This window comes from Cygnus olor, chromosome 2 (assembly GCF_009769625.2).
Source record: "Cygnus olor isolate bCygOlo1 chromosome 2, bCygOlo1.pri.v2, whole genome shotgun sequence".
NCBI lineage: Eukaryota > Metazoa > Chordata > Aves > Anseriformes > Anatidae > Cygnus > Cygnus olor.
In genome coordinates, this window is record NC_049170.1 from 47,736,271 (window position 1) to 47,754,802 (window position 18,532).

The window sequence follows — 18,532 nt, forward strand, 5'->3', positions numbered from 1 at the left end:
AATGGAAAAAATTGATGAGTGCAGTTGCTGCCACAATGTGTTTTCTGCTTTCATTGGAAATTAATGGATTAAGGAAAAGGAACTAAGCAAGGAGAAGTTGTGTAAAGAAAAGTTTGTTCCTTAATGCTTATGTACAGATATTTCTACATGATAGTAGTTTAAGAAGTTTAAACCAAGTGAAGTTGGCTTAAGCCCTAGACCAATACCCTGGTAACTGAGATTTCTGATTCTACCCTTGTTCATTTGTCTTGAACAAGTCATATAATGCATCTGTACATGACAGTCCAAGGTCATAAAACTTTGGCATGTTTGGAAATTATGGCATAGAGTGTAAACATTGTCTTACAAAAAATTAGCCATGAAAATGAAAATATTATTTTAAGTAAGTTGGCACACAAGTCCTGTGAATTGTACCATTATCAACCTAGAGAGTATTTTCCAGGGTGTGGCTGCTTACACTATGATTCATTTCAGTGCTGCAATCAAGACACTCCTTTTGTACCTGTTTAGTTCATTTTAAAAACCTTGACAAGGTAGTGAACAAATACTGTGACTTGTTTATGAGGAAATTAGTTCCATCTTACAGATTTCCACTGTATTCAAAGCAGTATCCTTGTGGTCTAAAAATTCTATGGACGTAGTTATATTTCATAAATAAGAAAAAAGAAATTTATAAGCTGACATAGATTTCCTTAAGTGAAAGAAGAAAATATTAATTTTACTACAGGACAAAAGGATTCTCTGCAAAATAGATAGTGTTGTCAGGATTAAAATGTGCTACACATATAGATTTGTTGCTATGCCCTCTTCAAGCTTCTTAGAGACACTCAAAGATAAGTAAAATATAATTAATTTTAAAACATGAGCTTGTGCAGAATATTTTTAGGTGTGAAGTTAAATCTTTTCATTGCTTGTTGTTCCTGGGTAGTGTAGTATCAATCAGCTTTGAAACCATGACGTATTGTGAATTGTTAAGAAGTCATAAGTGAGGGATTTGTTGTGGTTTTATTTGGGAAATCTTCAGACTGGAAATATTAGACAGACAGGGGAATATGCATGTTTTAATATATGTAAATACTGTGTATTGTTAACCTATGCAAATATCTATTTTGTACGGCTTCCTGTTGTTTATGTAGAGTTTATCAGGAAGAACAACATCTTGTTACCTGGTCTCTCACCATACCAGTTCAAGCATAATTATTGAGGCTGAATTAACATCTAGATGGTAACTCAGTTGTGACAGGCCTGTGGTGTAACTCATTAGTTTAATGATGTTCAGATACCAACGGTGAACAACTTCGAATTAGGCAAGGGGAACTCTTCTGCTTTTCCACTGGTTATAATGGCAGTGGAGGTTATGATTTTTTTTTGTTGGTGGTGGTTTTCTTTTTGGCAGTAGTTGAGATTTTGAACACATCTGTGGCCAGTTACTGTACTTGGTGACTCTTTAATCTCTCTTTTGATTGTGATCCATACCTCCAGCTCTGTCCTGACTCAGTTTGTAAGTTTTGAACAAGATACGTGTCTGAACCTTTGAACCTCAATACTGGATTACTTAAAAATGCATTGAGGCCCACAGAAGTAGGAAAGTGGAGTGATCTGAGTATATTTAATACTGTATATGTATTTAAGATATATGTATATATACACACACACAGACAAGTATTTATAGTATGTATGTATTTGTGTACAATTGAATTCATAGTTATCCTTTTGAAACAACTTTAAAATATAATGACCAAATTTCAAATTTTTACTCAAAATGAAAATAGTTCCTCAAATACACTTTTGATTATGTCTTGTGAAGTGCCCTGAAGGTGGTAAAGATCTGTCTGTCTCAAGCTCAGCAAGTAAACTGGTCCTGAAAATAAATGCCTCCTAAACTGTGCTATTGTCTTCATTTCTTCCGACTTCAGACTGACAAGATGAAAGGGAAGAACCTCGTTTGTCAAAAGGTGGTTTATAAAGCTCCAATTGATTTGCAAACCCAAACCATAATTTTAAACTATGTTCAGAAAACATTGCTCTGATTCTTCATGGGCTATCGCGCTCTCAGAACTGTACTTCCAAATAACTTATTTGCTATTCTTATATGAACTATAGCACATAATTTTTGTATTATGTACATGCACATATGTTTTCACATATATCTGTTGCATGTTCTGTAATTAATTCTCATTATACAGCTAGAATTTACCTTTTCTACAAAACAGGCATGGTAAAAGGAAACTTATGATACTGTGTACTTATTTGACCCTGATTTTTTGTTTCTGACTAATATATTTAATAAGAGAGACTGTGTGGTTGTTTCAATAGATTCAGGTTTCTCTGAAGACCATTATCTGTGAAGGAATCTAATTCACTTGTAGTGACAGTATTCTCTAGTTTGAGTTCACCTGTGTTTGCATTTGCTCCCAGGAGAGAATCTGAAAAATGTTACTTCCAGGAGTGATTCCTCATGTAACTGGCAGCTGAGTCGTTGTCCTTTAAAATAGAAGCATCAAAATGATAGAGCTTTTCTGAAGAGTTGGTAGGTGTTTGGAGTGCTTTTAAAGTATACAGATGCATTTTTGTACAGTTAAAATATAGACTAGTAGCTATGAATGTTCACACATCAGTTCTACTGTGACTGTACAGTTACTGTGTTTCACGGGCAGAGGGGAAGGAGATAGTGTTAGACTTCTGCTGTGTTTCCTTTTTACCATGGGAAACTTACCACAAAGGAACACTTAGTTTGAGAAAAATAGTCAAGAGAGGCATGGACACAAAGCTCCTTAGCCCTCCTTTTGAATTAGTTTTGGAAGATTGTGGCAGAAAGATGAATATTTAAATAGCCAAGTATTTAAATTTATTAGCAATTTTTAGGGGAAATTTAGGCTATAACCTGGGATAGATGATGATGAAAAATAATTAGTTTTTAAAATTTAACTGATCATTGGGAAGTAGAGTCTTCACACTTGGAGGAAGATACCTTTCGGAAGGAAATGACTAGCGTAATATGGCTGCAGCTGTTCTTTTATGTCCCTAAAGCATAATCAAATAAATAAGTTTCATCTTCCCAGTCTCGTTAATAATAATTCTTGAGCCAGAATGCTTTTTATGACAATCTAAAATGTGCTATGTGAACGTGTGACATTCCATCTCCCTGCCCCCTGATTAAGGAAAGTCTAGCACCCTTTTAGGCTGATACTAGAGGAAAGTCAATACAGGAACCAGGCCTGAGCACAGCTCCCATACCATAGCAAACAGAGGTAACAAACAGATGGAGCAGTTCATGCCAGAGTCTGGGTTCTGCCTTGGGAGCTTTTGGATCTGTGGACAAAGACCAGGATCATTTGGGGACTTCTGAGAAACCTGAGGGTGCCTGCTGCTGACAGGTAAGGGCAAGGTAAGGGGAGCCACAGATGTGAGCCTGCGGAAAACTCTAGCAGCTTCTAACAAGCCCAGTCAGCTGTCCTTGACCCAAGGGTGCAACTGCAAGGTCCTGCACCTGGGGAGGAACAACCCCATGTACCAGTACATGCTGGGGGCCGACCAGCTGGAAAGCAGTCTTGCAGAAAAGGAGCTGGGGTCCTGCTGGACACCAAGTTGAACATGAGCTGGCAGTGTGCCCTTGCAGCAAAGAAGGCGAATAGTGTCCTAGGCTGCATTAGGTGGGGTGTTGAGGGAGGGGAGCCTTTCCCTATACCTCAACACTGGTGAGGCCACACCTGGAATACAGTGTCCAGCTCTGGGCTCCATGGTTCTGTATTCCTTCAGTGTAATTCAGCTTGCATTTCCTTCATCTCCCAGGAATGTGTGGTTGTGACTGTCAGTGGGTTTTCTTTCCTTGTTAGAAAAACAGGTCATAGCCATGTTACTCTAGTATTTTTGTCTATACAATCAAGCATGCCATTAAGTTCAACTTCATTTTACAAATGTTTTTGCTACCTCCAGTAAAGATATAACCGCAATAAAATAGAAAATTAGTGTATTTCAGTTGGTAAACAGTTTACAATATCTGATTCTTTAAAGCGTTACGTATTCTAGATAGGTATGTATATATGAGAATTCTTTTAAAATATGACATCTTTTGGAAATGTCTAGCTCTTGCTATTATAGTCTCACAGTATTTAAGCATGACCAGTGATCCCTTAAAGAATAATGAAAGCATACCAGTTTTGAGGTGGGTTGCTGAAGGCAGCATCAATTTGGATTTCATACAAATGCAAATATATTGCTCTATAGCGATAATTTTGAGGGAAGGGAGAAGTAATCCTATTATGTGGAAAATAGTTTTTTGTCCTCAGGTAACTTAATTTAATCTGTCCACTCTTATCTCATGTTAAATTATTCTGTTTCAGTGGGAGAACACTTGGAATCTCCTCTCCATCAGAAGAGTCTTTTGTCTGTACTAGGAGAGGTCGTTGTGCCCTTACGGTGTTCAGAAAGGAACAGATGTGTCTCTACACTCTGTCCCATGTGTAGAAAGTACCTGTACCATTTTGAAACTCTGGGTAGTAATCACATGTTGGCTAAAGAGAGTTATCAAATCTGAAACACTCATTTTTCTAAATACCAAGTTTGAAAGCTGATCTGGTACGAGGCTTTCACTGCTCTGGTTTCACTCTTGAGGTTAAGCAAGCCACCGTGACTTCTTGTTAAGCAGAATACTACATTGACAGAAATCTCTAGCCTAAGTTGCAGAGCTGTGTATTCTTACTAAAAATGAAATTACTCCTATTCTATGTTCTTTTAGAAGGTGAAATGCAAGTAACTGTTCACTTCAGAAAATGAGATCACAATTTAGAAATAACAGTGTGCCAGCCTGTCTTTGAAAATCAGTTGGGCTTTTTAATATGCTCTGCTTTCTGCTTTAATGCTTTTTAATAATGTAAAATAGAAAGAAAAAGGAAAAAAAAAAAGGCAGCTTAGAAATGTCAGCTCGCAAAGTAACTATTGTGGCAAAGCCTGATTAATAACAAGACCCACTCCATGATGTGGGCTGTACAACAGTTCCTCTGATAGAAAGGACTCCAGACGATGTTAGTGGGATGGGTGACTTTAGCCTGTGTGCTGGTAACTCTAGAAAATAATGAAAAGATACGGTGTTTAAGTGAGGGAACATCCTTACGTAGTTCTAGAGCCAAGAGAATAAATGTGACTAAGAGGTAATTAAATGGGAGCTAATGCACTGTTGCAGCTGCCATAAAAATACTGCATCCAGCTCTCATGTTCACTTCCAAAAGATCCTCCCAGAATTGGGAAAGGTTTGGAGAAGAAGGCTGGGAATGACCAAGCACGGGAAAGCATGACTGATAGTGAGATTCAAGGTAAGGACATTATCTGAGTACTTTTTTTGCCAGCCTTACTGCTGCTTTGCCCCCTAACAGCATAGTTTGCTGCATTCTTCAGTATGCTGTTACAACTTTCTTGAGAGGCCATGCTTAGAAGTTAGGTAATTGAAATTATCTTTATCAAAAATTCTCTTTCAAGAAGGAATAGGTTTTGTATTTTTTTTAAACCTGGTTATTTTGGGCAGTTCAATTTAGTATTGACCTATGGTACAGGTTTAATGGAGCAAAGAGGAAGGGGGAGAGGGCTTGTGAATTTTTCAAGCCAACTTTTCTGCCTAAAAATACCCCTATGTAAGGGTAAAATTAAGGAGTACTCTGTCTATTCAGCTTATCAAAGCAGGCTAACAGAATTCTTTATCAGTCTGTATTTTGCTCTGTGGAGAACAAAGAACTTTCCTTGTTTCATTTTAAAATAAACATGGAGAAAAAGCACAAAGTCTAGTAGCTGGAAGGGAAGGCTCAATGAATGTGAATAACTGTATTTAGATTTGGAATAAGAAAAATGAAATCCTGTATAATCATAGAGCTATTATCTGAAATCTTTCTTAAACTCAATTATCTGATTAAGTTTTAGGCAATTAACATGGTAATACTCCATCAAATGCAACATTATAATGAGGGCTTTGGATACAAAGAGGCTTAATGTTCGTAGATGCAGTCTACCGAAAGGCCTTACTGTTTGGGTAGTTTTTACACAAGAGGTATCTGATACACAGCTGTAGGAAGTAAAACGAGGGCTGCAGAGGCTGAAAGACGGCTCTGCAGGTGTGCAGCTGGTTTGGCAGCCTGGTCAGGCTTCTGTATCCAGCCTGATGACCCTTCCAGCCTGCCCCTCGTGTAGCTACTGTTTCTCATACAATTGAAGGGATACCTGGAGGTATAGTATTCAGTCGTCAGGCCAGGAAGATCATGCACTTAACCCCATCTTTCCATGTCTCTGGGGACTTCTGAAATCATTTGACCACCTATGTGATTTTCTCCACAGAATAATAATGCCTTCTAGGTTACACTACCGCGTTTGCAATTAGCTCTGTAGAAAAATATCCAAAAAGCCACACAAAACCAACAAAAAACACCAGTGCCCTCCCACCCCCAAACAACAACAACAAAACCCACCCCACCATGAACTATTTTCGTCCTCTCTCATTGACGACTGTGTTGTGGGGTGTAGGGGAGGGAGTGAGAAAAAAATGTCAGCATGTTCAAGATTTCCTTTGTTTAAATTGTCAGGAAATAGAAAGGAGAGAGTCCCTGCAGCAATTTTAAGCTGGTAGCCAGTGCCCACTCTTTATATTTTCAATGCAAGTTTAATAGTGTTACCAGACTTAAATTACTGTCTGGACAAAAATAATACAAGTGGAACAAATGGCTCATATGCAGAGCAATTGAGTTAATGTTGCCGTAGGAACCTTTATTTTGCTCTGACAGTATTTTAACAGTGTAGCCTTAACAGCATTTAATAGCATGTGCAGTTCTCACCTTGTGAGCATGCATACCTGAAATTCTGCAAGGCTGAGCTAGAACTGGAGGGCCCCTTCGTGGCCCTCCATTTCAAGATGGCATACACAGTGTGAGGGCAGATTGGTCACATTTGGCAAAAATGCTCACAGTATTCAAAATATTAATTTTTTCAAAGGTAAGTATATGACCTTTGCATACCCAAAGGCTTTTAGTGGATTTTATATAATTCTTTGTGATTTGCTAACCTGAAGTACATGTACACTTATTGTATTGCTCTCCCATCAATACTGAGTACAGTATGTAAACAATCTGATCAGCAATGTGAGATCAAAAATAATCTGATATCTGTCAAAATGCAAGTAGGTTTTATTTTTCACACCATTTTTACCTCTTAGTGTGCATCTCGATTTCAGGAGGGCTACAGTTAGCTTGATGGAAAAATAATGACTGAGGGGTAGCCTCTGTTGGGAAATAAAAATGATTTTTGTGCCTTTCATATGTAAGGGTAGAAGCTAATGGGGCATGAGGATTTCCTGGCCTCTGGTTGGTATGGAGTGGCAGGAGGTGAAGACGACAGCCTTCATTCTGGCAGCCAAAGCCGAGGCATAGGCCTTTTGTTCATTTATTGTTGATAACCCGGTGCTCCAGGTGTGGCCTCAGCAGCACCGAGTAGGGGGAGTCCTGTGCACGTTGCCAAAGAGGTTACTCTATTGTAGGACATGAAGGCAGTGATTTTTTTTTCTTTTTTTCCAAACCTAGAAACACATTGTTTTCTGGTGAAATCATGTACTTGCAATCAAAGGTGTCTTTGTGTTTGGCCCTAGACAGGAATTTTGGAGTGAATAACATAACCCATTGCTGCTGACTGTGCTAGTCTGTGATTCAGCTATCAATACATAACACAGATGTGATAATTTCCAAGCTCAGAGTTACTGCAGTGATAATTATTTATACCAGAAAAGCTGAAATACTAACGTGGTCATGCAGCTTATGTATTTTTCTCTCTATTGCTAGACTATTCCTTTTTTTTTTTTTTTTTTCCTGTTACAGTAAATCCAAGTGGTACCAGTTACGGAGTAGAGTAGGCAGTAACATTCTAGACAGCCATGAGTGAGGGGGGACCTAACAGAAATTTGCAATGAATGAATTGGAAAGGAGAGGTGAAGTGAGTGTTTTTTCAGATTTCTAGAGCTGGAGGCATCAAATTAATTTAGGAAGAGTGAGTTTGGAAACAGAAGATGGTGGCTTCTTATATCATGAATGGTAGATGTGTGGAACTCCTTGCAAGAGGATCTTGAAGATGCTAAAAAATGTACGTGGTCTCACAGGATAAGTCCTTTGAGAATTGCCAAGAGTTAGAAAATCAATCTGTCTAAAGCGGACTTCACAGCTTGAAAGAGTTGAGCTTGGTAGGGCAGCTGAGGGAAGGCCAGGTCTCCCTTATCTGCTCATGGTTGTTTCTGCAGATGGAGTCTTGGGCTAGACAGACACCAGGATGGCTTATCTTGTGTTATTAACATGTATTGCACCTTAATCTGTACCAATGCCTCTACTGGTGGTCACAGAGTAATCGAGTTCCCTAAAAAGGAGGAGAAAGGGGTTAAGAATCTGTGGCAGTTGTGAACAAAATGGATTTCAATCCCTTGGTATCTCTACCTGTACAGATTCAGCCATGCTTTTTGAATTGCTGTGCTTGATGATGATGATGATTTGATGCCATCTATTTCTCAGATTCGCTCCTAATAGCTTAAACACATTGGTTGCTGTGAAAGTATAGTCTCTTTTTTTTTTTTTTCATTTCCAAAACATTGAGCACAAACGTAAAGCTATTCTGTTTGAAGACCTGAAGTATTTTTAGGAAGAGCACTGAAAATTTGTCCGAACCCCTTGTTTTTGACTATGAAGCTTAGGTGCTTAAAAATAAAAAGTAAAAATGGGTCAGTGGTTCATGGCAAAGGTAGAAGGCAAAGTAGATTAGCTTTGCTGGAAGGAGAAATGTGTTGCTCTCCCTGTTTTTCTAGTTCTTTCATTTTTTTGTTTGCCACTTTTGCAGTAACAGGGATGCATGAAAGGCTCTATTATCAGCCCCAAATAATGAAGAGAAGCAATAATGTTTCATTTTTCCACCAGGAAGGTAGGCTTTTATCAGTGTGTGTGGGGGAGAGCAGTGATGGACTACATTTTCATTATTAATGTTCTGCCTGTGCCCAGTGAATGGCATGGTGCTGCTGCTCAGCGAGCAGTTGGCATCGAATTGTCTCATCTTTCTGCGCGAGGAATTTTGTTCCCAGTATGGAGGGGTCCTTCCAGCCTGTAAAGGCAGAAGCAGCAAAATGCATTCCCTTCGTCCCCGCATCTCTTCTGGAGCCAGCTCATCTCCATGGCAACACGTTAGAGGGGAAGGGATGCGGAGGCTGGGGAGGAGAGGGATGGGTTAGAAACAGCCGGGCGGTGGTGTGTGTCCCCCACGTCAGCACATCAGCCCTTTGATAGGATGAGGTTGTTAACACCCATCTGAGGCTCCTGTGCAGAGCTTCTTTATTAGAGCAGCCTCCGGGGCATCTGCTTTAGAAATCTCCCTTCTACATCCTTCTATTTTATTTTTTTTCCCCTATATTACACCTCTCCCCTTCCCCACTACCCCTTGGTTTAGCTGCAGCCCCATTGAAGATGTACAGTTCGTTTTCAGCTTTCCCTGAGCTTCCTGGCGACATGGAATTTTGCAAGGTCAGGAAGGCATGGCTGCGTTTCACTTGACCTTAGCAGCGAAGTGCAAGCTTGTCTGTTGCTGAAGGATACTGACTATGCAGAAATTTATTGAAGCAGATTACTATGAACTGGACTGGTATTATGAAGAATGCACAGACGGTAAATCTTTTTTTTTTTTCTAGTCTCCTAATGCAGAACCCTAAGCTTTTAAGACTGCAGCATTGCTATTACATGGTTTTTAAAATGCAGTGCCTTGAAAAAGGCAGCACTCTGGCATGGCAGAGATGCCTGCATCTCTGCTGTGACCCAGCATCTCTTTTGAGCATGCTACAAGAGACTGCTGCATGGCTTTCTCATTTTCAAAGGGAGTGGCAGAGGAACGTATGCACTATATGAACACGTCTTGGGCAAGGGGAGAAATATTTGAAATGCTAGCTGTATGTGTAATAATTGAGCTGAATTTATATATACTTTAAGATTCTGTACTGGTTTATGCCTTTTTGTGTTTTTCTGCAGTACCAACATGGTATAATATGTATATATTTAATGCGTTAATAGGCAGTATGTGCTTTCTCTCTGGTTATTTGTCTGAAAGACATTTATACCTGTGGTTTCTTAAAACTGAGGAGGTTTACTTTTGGAACTGAAAAAATTACAAACTGTGGTGAGTGTGATCTTCTGAGCCCTTTGTGAATTTTCTGCTGTTCACTTAGGTGATTATTTCTTTATCAGAGCTCTGAATATTTTTATCGTAATTCTGATAGAAGGCACATGAGGAAGGATGAGGAATGCCTAAAACTGTACTGTCTGCAGAGTGGAAAAATCAAGATTTTTCATCAATGGCACTCAGTGGTAACCTGTAAAACAACATGCACCCTTTGGGAAGGCAGTAGTTGTATTCAGATTTTGTTCTGGTTGGAGAGCTTGGCTTAAACGAGGCAAGTCAAAGATCCCAGTGAAGCAAAGAAGAGAAAGCAGGAAGGAGTGTAGGCTGGGGGATGTGGGTGGTACGTATGGAGTGCAGGAAGATACTTCCTAGCGCTTGGTAAGTGTCAGAGGTGACACGAATAGTAAAGATGTGTGACAAAATTTGAATGGGCTATTATTATCATCTTGTGAGTGGCATGTACCTCCATTTGTTTCTCTGTACTAGATTTCTGAAGGTTGTTCAACTTGAACTTCACTTACGTTTCAATGATTATTCCTGTCCAGGTGTTCCACGAGGAAAGGCGCATATTTATTTGAAGGATCTGACTACTTTTAGTAGGACTGAATCCATTATGTAACTTTTATCCTCTGGGTTTAACCCCAGTAAGTACTGTAGCATCCGATTAATCCGCGTGATGTAACAGGCGGGGCTGGCCTGCTTTTGGAAGCTCAACAAACAGAACAGCTGTACTGTCACTAAAAACTCTAGCTGTTTTTTTTTCAGGTTAAATACAGGAGGCCTTCTTTTTTTCTTCTTTTTATGATACTTTGTCTGGTCAAAATGTCATTATGTAGTAGCATGGCATGTCAGGTCTGAGCTAAGAGCTCGTTTGGTCACAACGTGTGCGCTGTGCTGGAGAAACCATGGGGAGTTTCACAGCAATGGGATCTGCAACAGGTCTTGGGCAAGAGCTTAAATACCTTGTGGTATCAGGGACTCAGGAGTACTGCAGTGGTTGGGCTGATTCTGGGCTGACAAGTTTTCTGGTGCACGCTGAGCCCCCACCCAGCATACTTCTTCCAGCCGAGCTGAGATCTCCACAGACAGTCAGCTAGAGTTTGTGCTGGCTGGCTGGCCCAAGCACTTGGGTGTGAGCACCTCTCTACAAGGCAAACAGGGAAAAGGCACTCCTCTAGGTAAGGCACAATGCTTCGTTTTTATTATTATTATTTTATTAAAATATTCCTTTCTGTCAGGGTGGAATGACAGTGCTGTCTCAGCCTCCTAGGTGAGTGGCAGTCTCATAAGGTTTAATGGAGCTTGATGGGTTTTAGCTGTCTTCTGCTTCTCCCAGTTGAAGCTTGTGAGAGAGAAAGGAGTGAAAGATTTGAGAGGTACGGTGGAATCTCTTTGGCCTTTGGTACTGGCATTTTAATTTGGATTTAAAATAGTATCAGTCTTTCCTACTGGTGGAGAAAGGTATACAGATTATGGTGGGAGACAAAAGGCATCTTAAAAGCATTGTAGGAAATAGAGCTCTTTCAAAAACCTAGAGCATATGGCATCTTATGAGATGCCTGTCTCTTGTGTTTGATTTTTCTGCCACGTATTCGTCAATAGCAGATTCATTTGCCTGGGATTCCATTTATATTCACTAGAGAGTGATAGGCAGCTGCAGCTCAGCTGACCTGTTTTGAATATCTATTTTAAGGCAGGATGAAGCATAGTTAGAGAACTTATTTCTCTGCTGTACATCGACTCTCTGGAGCTCAGATTTATGTGTGCATTATACCATAAATCCTGCCCAATTTACCATTTTTGGTAAATGTAGCATGGGAGGAGTTAGTGGAACATTGAAACTAATAGAAAACCTCATAAGCTGTTGTTCTACAGAATTATTTTTCTGATGAAATTGTTTATGCATTCTTTGTCAAAACTGATGACTCAGATTTCCATACAGAAGGTGTGATTTCGTGTTAATAATTCCTTTAGCTGTGTGTGGTTTCTTGTTCTTTGAGAGGTGAAAAAACATTCCAAAATGACACCAGCATGTAAGGCTCTAGTGCTGTTGTTTAACTTAATAGGAAAAGAAGTCAATCTATCTCTTAGCTCAGGTTTAATGAACTTCTGTGTGGATTGCCATAGTAATGATGTCTTCAACTCACATTTGGTGTCAGTAATTTATGGTCTTTTTAATACCTCGCAAAAGCAAATGAACAAATGCTCAAAGCCGACAACTTCCAAATCTGTCAGGACTCTCTAGGGTTGAAATAACAAAGTAATCCCTTTATGTAAGGTCCTTTACAGAGTTTATTTTTGGTAAGGGTAGATGGAATTAAATAATAAAGGGTTACGTTACCTGAAGATTAAATCATCAGTGTTAGCTAACTGCGATAAATTGAAACTTAAATGAGTAAAAAATATTACACTGTGCTTTTTAGATACATTTTTCAGTATGATATTTTTGTATAATATGAGTGACAGTTGTCACCTTGCTTGGCATTAATGAAATGTACAGGTGGAGTAGGGTGGGGAAAAGTGCTGGGTGTGTACTTGAACAGGAAAATAATCTTCATAGCAGATTTTGAGATGGACAGCACTAATGATGAAAAAGGTGCAACTTTTGCAGATAGCTGTATACATCTTTATGAATATCCTTGTCCTCCTGCCTCTCTCCTGGGCTAGTCTCCCCTACCCTCTCGATGAACAATGCTTTCAAGAGAAATCCAGGCTGACCCTGGATCAAAGACCTTTTCATGTGGTTTCTCCCATTACTTGTTTATTTCTAGATAAACAACTCCACTTTAATGCCGAAGAGTTCATTGCCTACAATTCCAAGTGACTTTTTGTGTGCGTAATTGGCTCTTTCTTTCTTCTTTTGTTGCCCATGAGTTTCAGGAATTTCTTGTGGAGAAAATGGCATCTTATCCCTTTTTTCCTTCTTTCTTTCTGCATTCTCACTGTGTCTCCCATTTCTCTCACACACCGCAGATTCTAACCTCTTATGTGTTTGCCTCAGTGACTTCATCTCACTTTCATGGTTGTTCTGGCACTTCTTGCTCTGCTTTTGCTCTTCTCTATATCTTCTACCTCCTGCCCGTGCTTTACTCCTGCTCCTATTGAAATGTTTTCATCTCTTGTTCTGATTGCAGTTACTGTTCAGAGCTCCTCTCTTCTATTGTCTGCTCCACTGGAACTAGTACCGACAAGTTCCTGGACTTTCTCTTTAACTGGACAATAATTAACAGTGCTAATGTTTGTTATCCTTGACCTGCCAGCTACAGTTTCTTATCCCTGTCTTGTTTATATCAGTGTGCCTTTGCAAATGTGAGACAGTGTCCTAGTTCTTTCCTTTTTTTTTTTGGATCACTTCTTACTCAAAGGCAGCATTAGGAGAACATTTCCTATCTCCTGTGCTCCAGCTCTGAGTGTTCTTGGATCTCCATGGTTCTTTCTCTGTGCACTTTAGTTATAGGTAGCCTCAAAATGCCACATCTGCCAGCTCTGTGCTTTTTACTTGAAATACACTTGCCTTGGCACTTCCCTTACAAGAGGAGCTTGGCTGCTGGTTGGGCATTTCTGATGGGACCTCATCACCCTCACGCATCAGCCCCTTTTGTCCAGATCCCTGTGGGCACAGTAACTCTGGTCTTGCTCTGCATGTTGACTGTGGGCATGCCATCTACATCTCAGACTCTTACTGATGCTTGTAGTGTGCATTCTTGGAAATAGCCCTTGCACCCTACGTATGCAGTTAAAATTCTCATTCAGGTTGTTCTTGCTTTGCTCCTTTATCCCATATCTCCACACTTGATAAATATGGTTGAACCTTGTTTATATTCATGCAATCATTTATATACTTTTTCTAATTTTCTGCTTTTGCCATGTCACTTCTTTTCTTTGTTCCTCTGTTGACTCTGTTCTTTATTCAGTCAGACCTAAGCTACTGCTACTTGCATGTTGTCTTCATGTGGCTTATTTTTCAGTATAGAGGTATTATTTCCTCTTCAGTCTGCTCATCTGCTAAATTTTCAGATAAGCGTTATCCCATTTCATTCTCTTTCTGCAAAAAAACTTGCTGTCCTTTGGCTGAGCAACAGAAGATAATTTGGAGGGGCTTTTGAAAGAGTGGGAAATACACAAAGTAGAAATGTACATTTTTACAAACAAGTGTACAAACCTGCAAACATTTGAACAATCTAACTTTGACTGTACATCTTCATAGAAAGCATATGTTCAGTGACCAGTTTTTCCCCCCACCCTTAAAAGCCTACCCCAAACACCCTCATTTCTTCATCAACGTATCTTGAAATCCAAGTGCTGCTGTTTCAGCCACCGTTTTTAGGAGCTGTTTGCTTATGGAGATTTTTTTTTTTGTTCTAAGTGCAACATTATTGTTACTGTTTAATTGTGGTGATTATGTGCAAAAGACTAGATGTTTTTATTGATAAAGGAAGGTTAAAATGTTTTGAATACACTGCAGTTGCATGGAAGTAATGAGTCACGGTAAGCGGGTTTATTTGTATTGTGTCCAGCCTCACCCTTCTTAAGCTAACTCTGGGTTTGTGTTTCCTTTTTTGTTGCAAAGTTACTGGAGGTGGTCTGTACCTTAGTGCAGGCATTGCACGAGAAGTGTGTGCGTGCGTTTTCAAGCATTGCAATTCACCCAGCAAGTGAAAGGAGTTGGATGTCTTTAGCAGCTTACACAAGGTGGAGTAGCCTATGTGCTGAGTAAATAACAGCAAATATGCCAAATTTACTTTGCAGTGGCAACCCCTAAAAATCAGTGTTCATTCTGGTATTCTCTTTAAGTCCTTGAGTCTGTGTTTATAGGAAATATTAAAAATCTCCTTTGAATCTTCCCTGATTTTATGTTTTCAGAACCACTTATTTATTTTTTTTTCTTTCCATTGCTGTTTATTGTTTGGTATCTGCTGGAGACCTGGCTCTCTATCGTTGGCATGTAAATATTCCCACACTGGTAAAAGAGCTTAATGCAAATTACAACTAAGAAAGAGTTGATAGTGTGAGGGTGCAGCACACATTCCGTCCCCACCTGTTATGAATTTGCATCAGCATTTCTCATATGCTTTAACAATATTAACAAAGTAGGTACTGCAGCACTTATCTTTCTTCTGGATTTTGAATGTCAGAGTCCGTCTGTGCAGCGAGTCATGGTTCGAAAGTCAGCATGTGAGAATATTCATTTATTGTATGCATATTGTTGTGTATATTGGGGAGCAATATGTCTGGTTTTGGTGTGACACACACTGCCCTGCCCTCCGTATAGACGAGCTAGTTAGCTATAGTTGAACACTCGTCAGGAATACTAAAACCATAACATGTCAGTGGAGTTGACAGGGGTGGGTTTTTTGGTCCCTAAGATTTGAAAGGTGCTTCTTTCATTCTTTTAAAGATGTCTGAGTTTGTTTTGGTATCTCTCTGAATTTCCATTCTCTAGTTATCAAAGGAAAGTGGTAAATTAATGCTGCATTACGTGCCCCCCCCCCCCACACACACACACACACTTTTTTTTTGAGCATTCCTGGTAATTATAACAAAAGTGTATCATGTCTCTTATTTGAGCCTTTGTGAATAATATTAGCATTTTTTAAAATATCCAGTCTTGTAAGCCTGCAAAGTATGGCATTTTGGCTGAAACATAATGGCAGGTAAATGTTCAGCTGAGCTGGAAGTGTGTGCGTTTCAAATATCTGAACAATTCTATTTTTGCAGAGGAACAAGTGAAGTATAGCAATAACCTGTTAGGAAAAAATACTCAAGGACAGTATTACAGAGGAGGGACTTGGATTCATTTGTTTCAGGGCCTGATCCTGAAAAAAGTGTCAAGTTTGGGTTCCAAGGTCTGAACTGAAATGAAATGAGAAATACTAACAGTAGAAAACATGCAAGGAAAGTGTTGTCAGCTTTTGTATTTGTTACATGCTCAATTATATTTGTGAGTGATCGCAAGTCCTGGAACTGATTTGAGGTCATGGATGCTGGAGGCAAGTGGGTACCTAAGACTCTTACTGTCTGATATGTAATTTATTTATAAGTAATATACATATTTAATGAGTTTAGTTAATGGTTACAGGGGAGAATTGAAGAGACAGTAAAGTTTTAAGAAATCAGAAACTAGAAGTAATCGCCATTACATTGCTCTTAAAATGACATCTTTTAATGTTATGATACGGAGAGGAAGGGACAATCCTGTTTTCTTTCCCCAGATGAGTTCTTGAGGCTGTTGCTGCTGACTAATATTGCAATAAATTTTGGCAGTCAAAGGTCAAGTCGGTAAGTCTGACTAATAGGTAAGATCTTCATTCAGAAATGAGTGTTCCTTTCGTCAGCTATCACCTCTGGGTATTTCCTATCCATTGGCATCTGGATAATAATAAACATTATTATATTGTATATAAATATCAAGAGTTTAAAAATTAAAACATAAAACAAATTAAAATTAATTCACCATGATTGTATAAACTTAGTGCCTTCCCATCTCGTACTGTCTCCTACATTCACACTGTTAGAGAAATGGCATTGGGGAAACCACCAAGAAGTTATTCCTCTGTCACCTCAGCTGTTAGGTTCTGCTTCCTCTGTGTCTCCTCTGGGTGTATTCCAGAGGACTGACAGCTTCTGATGTCCGTCTGTCTCCCTGGCCACAATGTCCCCTTGGGGGCAATGAGCTGCCTTTGCTGTGCAGTCCCCTCCCTTCACCCGTGACTGCTTCGCCCCGCAATGCAGGTTGGGGTGTTTTCTGCAGGAGGCAAAGGGCGCCTGTTGCCATTGAGAGTAAGGGAGGCAACTTGGTAAACATTAAGTATCTACGGCTGCAAACAGTTAAACAAGAAAGTTAACATGCCCCATGTGTGTAGTGAAGTTTAGCACAAGGAGTTTTGTTTGTTGTTGGAGCGGAGAAGGGATGCACGTACCCTTGGATATGCACTGGGTGCACTATGTGGGATTGAAGTACCTCTTTTCCCATAACATACAGTAAAGATGACTGTAGTAAAAGTGGTATTTTACAGCTGATGTGATATGTTGGTTAAATGCTCAGTACGAGCATAACTCTTTCTCTAAATAACTCTTTCTGTAAGAGTGGTGGCAGTAGCCGCAGCTGTCGGGATCTCTCTGCCAGGCAGGCTTAGTGTGTGCATGTCTGCAGCCTTAGGCAATTCCCCAGTCCCATGCAATGCATTCTGTGTGGCATTAGGCAACCGAGAGGTGATTTAAGGGTGCACGCCCGTGGCCAGGTGTGGCAGGCAGTGGCTGGGAGGACGCGAGGCTGGCGGGGAGCTACCACTGCTGGCAGCAGCAGGGGCTGTGCAGAGGGCAGCCCAGGAGGGATGGGGAGGGGGCCGTCAGCCTGCTTACTGCATCTGGAATACACTAACAGAGCCCTTGAGTGCAGGCTGCACGCCCTCAGAGGTGGTGCGAGGAACAACGTGCATTTTCTGTCAATTATTAGACAGATGGTCCTTTCCCTCCTCTGCCCCACCTGTACGAGGCGAAGCTGCGGCGCTAAGGACAAGCGCAGTCACTCGGGAGCTCTCTGGCTGAGTATGTGAGTGAGGAAAGATGGTATCCTGCTCTGCGGAGGCCTTCCTTTGCTCTCCCCAGAGGTACAGCCGCAGAGGGAATGACTTTCCTTCGCCTGTGAGACTGAGGCATAGTCCTGGGTCCATCTGGGACAATTTCAGCAATGTCAGGAAACGAAGAGGAAAGCTTTGAATATGACTATGAGGAGGAAAAGGAGAGACAAGATGCATTTAACAGGCAGAACCTTGATATCTTGGAAGAAGGTACTTTTTGCCTTTTTGCTTTTAAACTTTTCTGCTACTAATGCTTGGCAGTGTTTAAGAAATTTGAGTGACCTTTTGTGGATTTAAATCCCCTAAATTTTACAATCTTTTTTAATGTGTACCCACTGCCTTCAGATGAAAGAGAAAATACTCTTATGGAACAGGGTGAATATTTATGTATATTTCTCAAAGAATAAATACATGATCAACAGATGTAGGCTATGCAATAATGTTTTGTTGTTTGTTTGTTTTTTTAATAATGAAAATGGATTTGGGAATTTATGTAGAAATGTAATGCATTTTTATATGTGTAGCTCATATGTATATTATGAAGCTGTGAAGCTGTGTGTGTTAGTTTGTCACTCCCAACAGGTACCTCTAAAAATGAGGAAAAGAACAAGGAAACAATCTTATGCTTATCCAGGCACTTGAAACCATATAGACAGAAATAACCCAAATCTGGGGTCATGTGTCTGAACCTTTCAATGAAACAAACAACCCCAAAATCTTGTACTTTGTGGAAATAGTGGGTGTCTGCAATATTGCAGACAACTGGTCTGTTAGGGTAG

General features: G+C 40.0%; 1 protein-coding gene across 28 annotated transcripts in view; it reads left to right on the plus strand.

Annotated features, from left to right (window-relative positions):
* Positions 1 to 18,532, plus strand: part of TRAK1 (trafficking kinesin protein 1) — a 137,582-nt gene that overhangs the window by 71,587 nt on the left and 47,463 nt on the right. For 2 of the 28 annotated variants that reach the window (XM_040546340.1, XM_040546359.1), the window contains exon 1: positions 9,478 to 9,665. The exons of 23 other annotated variants lie outside the window; for them this stretch is intronic. In XM_040546340.1, the coding sequence (XP_040402274.1) occupies positions 9,602 to 9,665 (64 nt within the window). In that variant the 5' untranslated portion in view covers positions 9,478 to 9,601. Of the gene's footprint in view, positions 1 to 9,477; positions 9,666 to 11,279; positions 11,352 to 16,400; positions 16,453 to 17,481; positions 17,964 to 18,532 lie in introns of those variants that run through there. 3 more of the 28 variants (XM_040546358.1, XM_040546357.1, XM_040546337.1) reach the window with 3 other exon arrangements.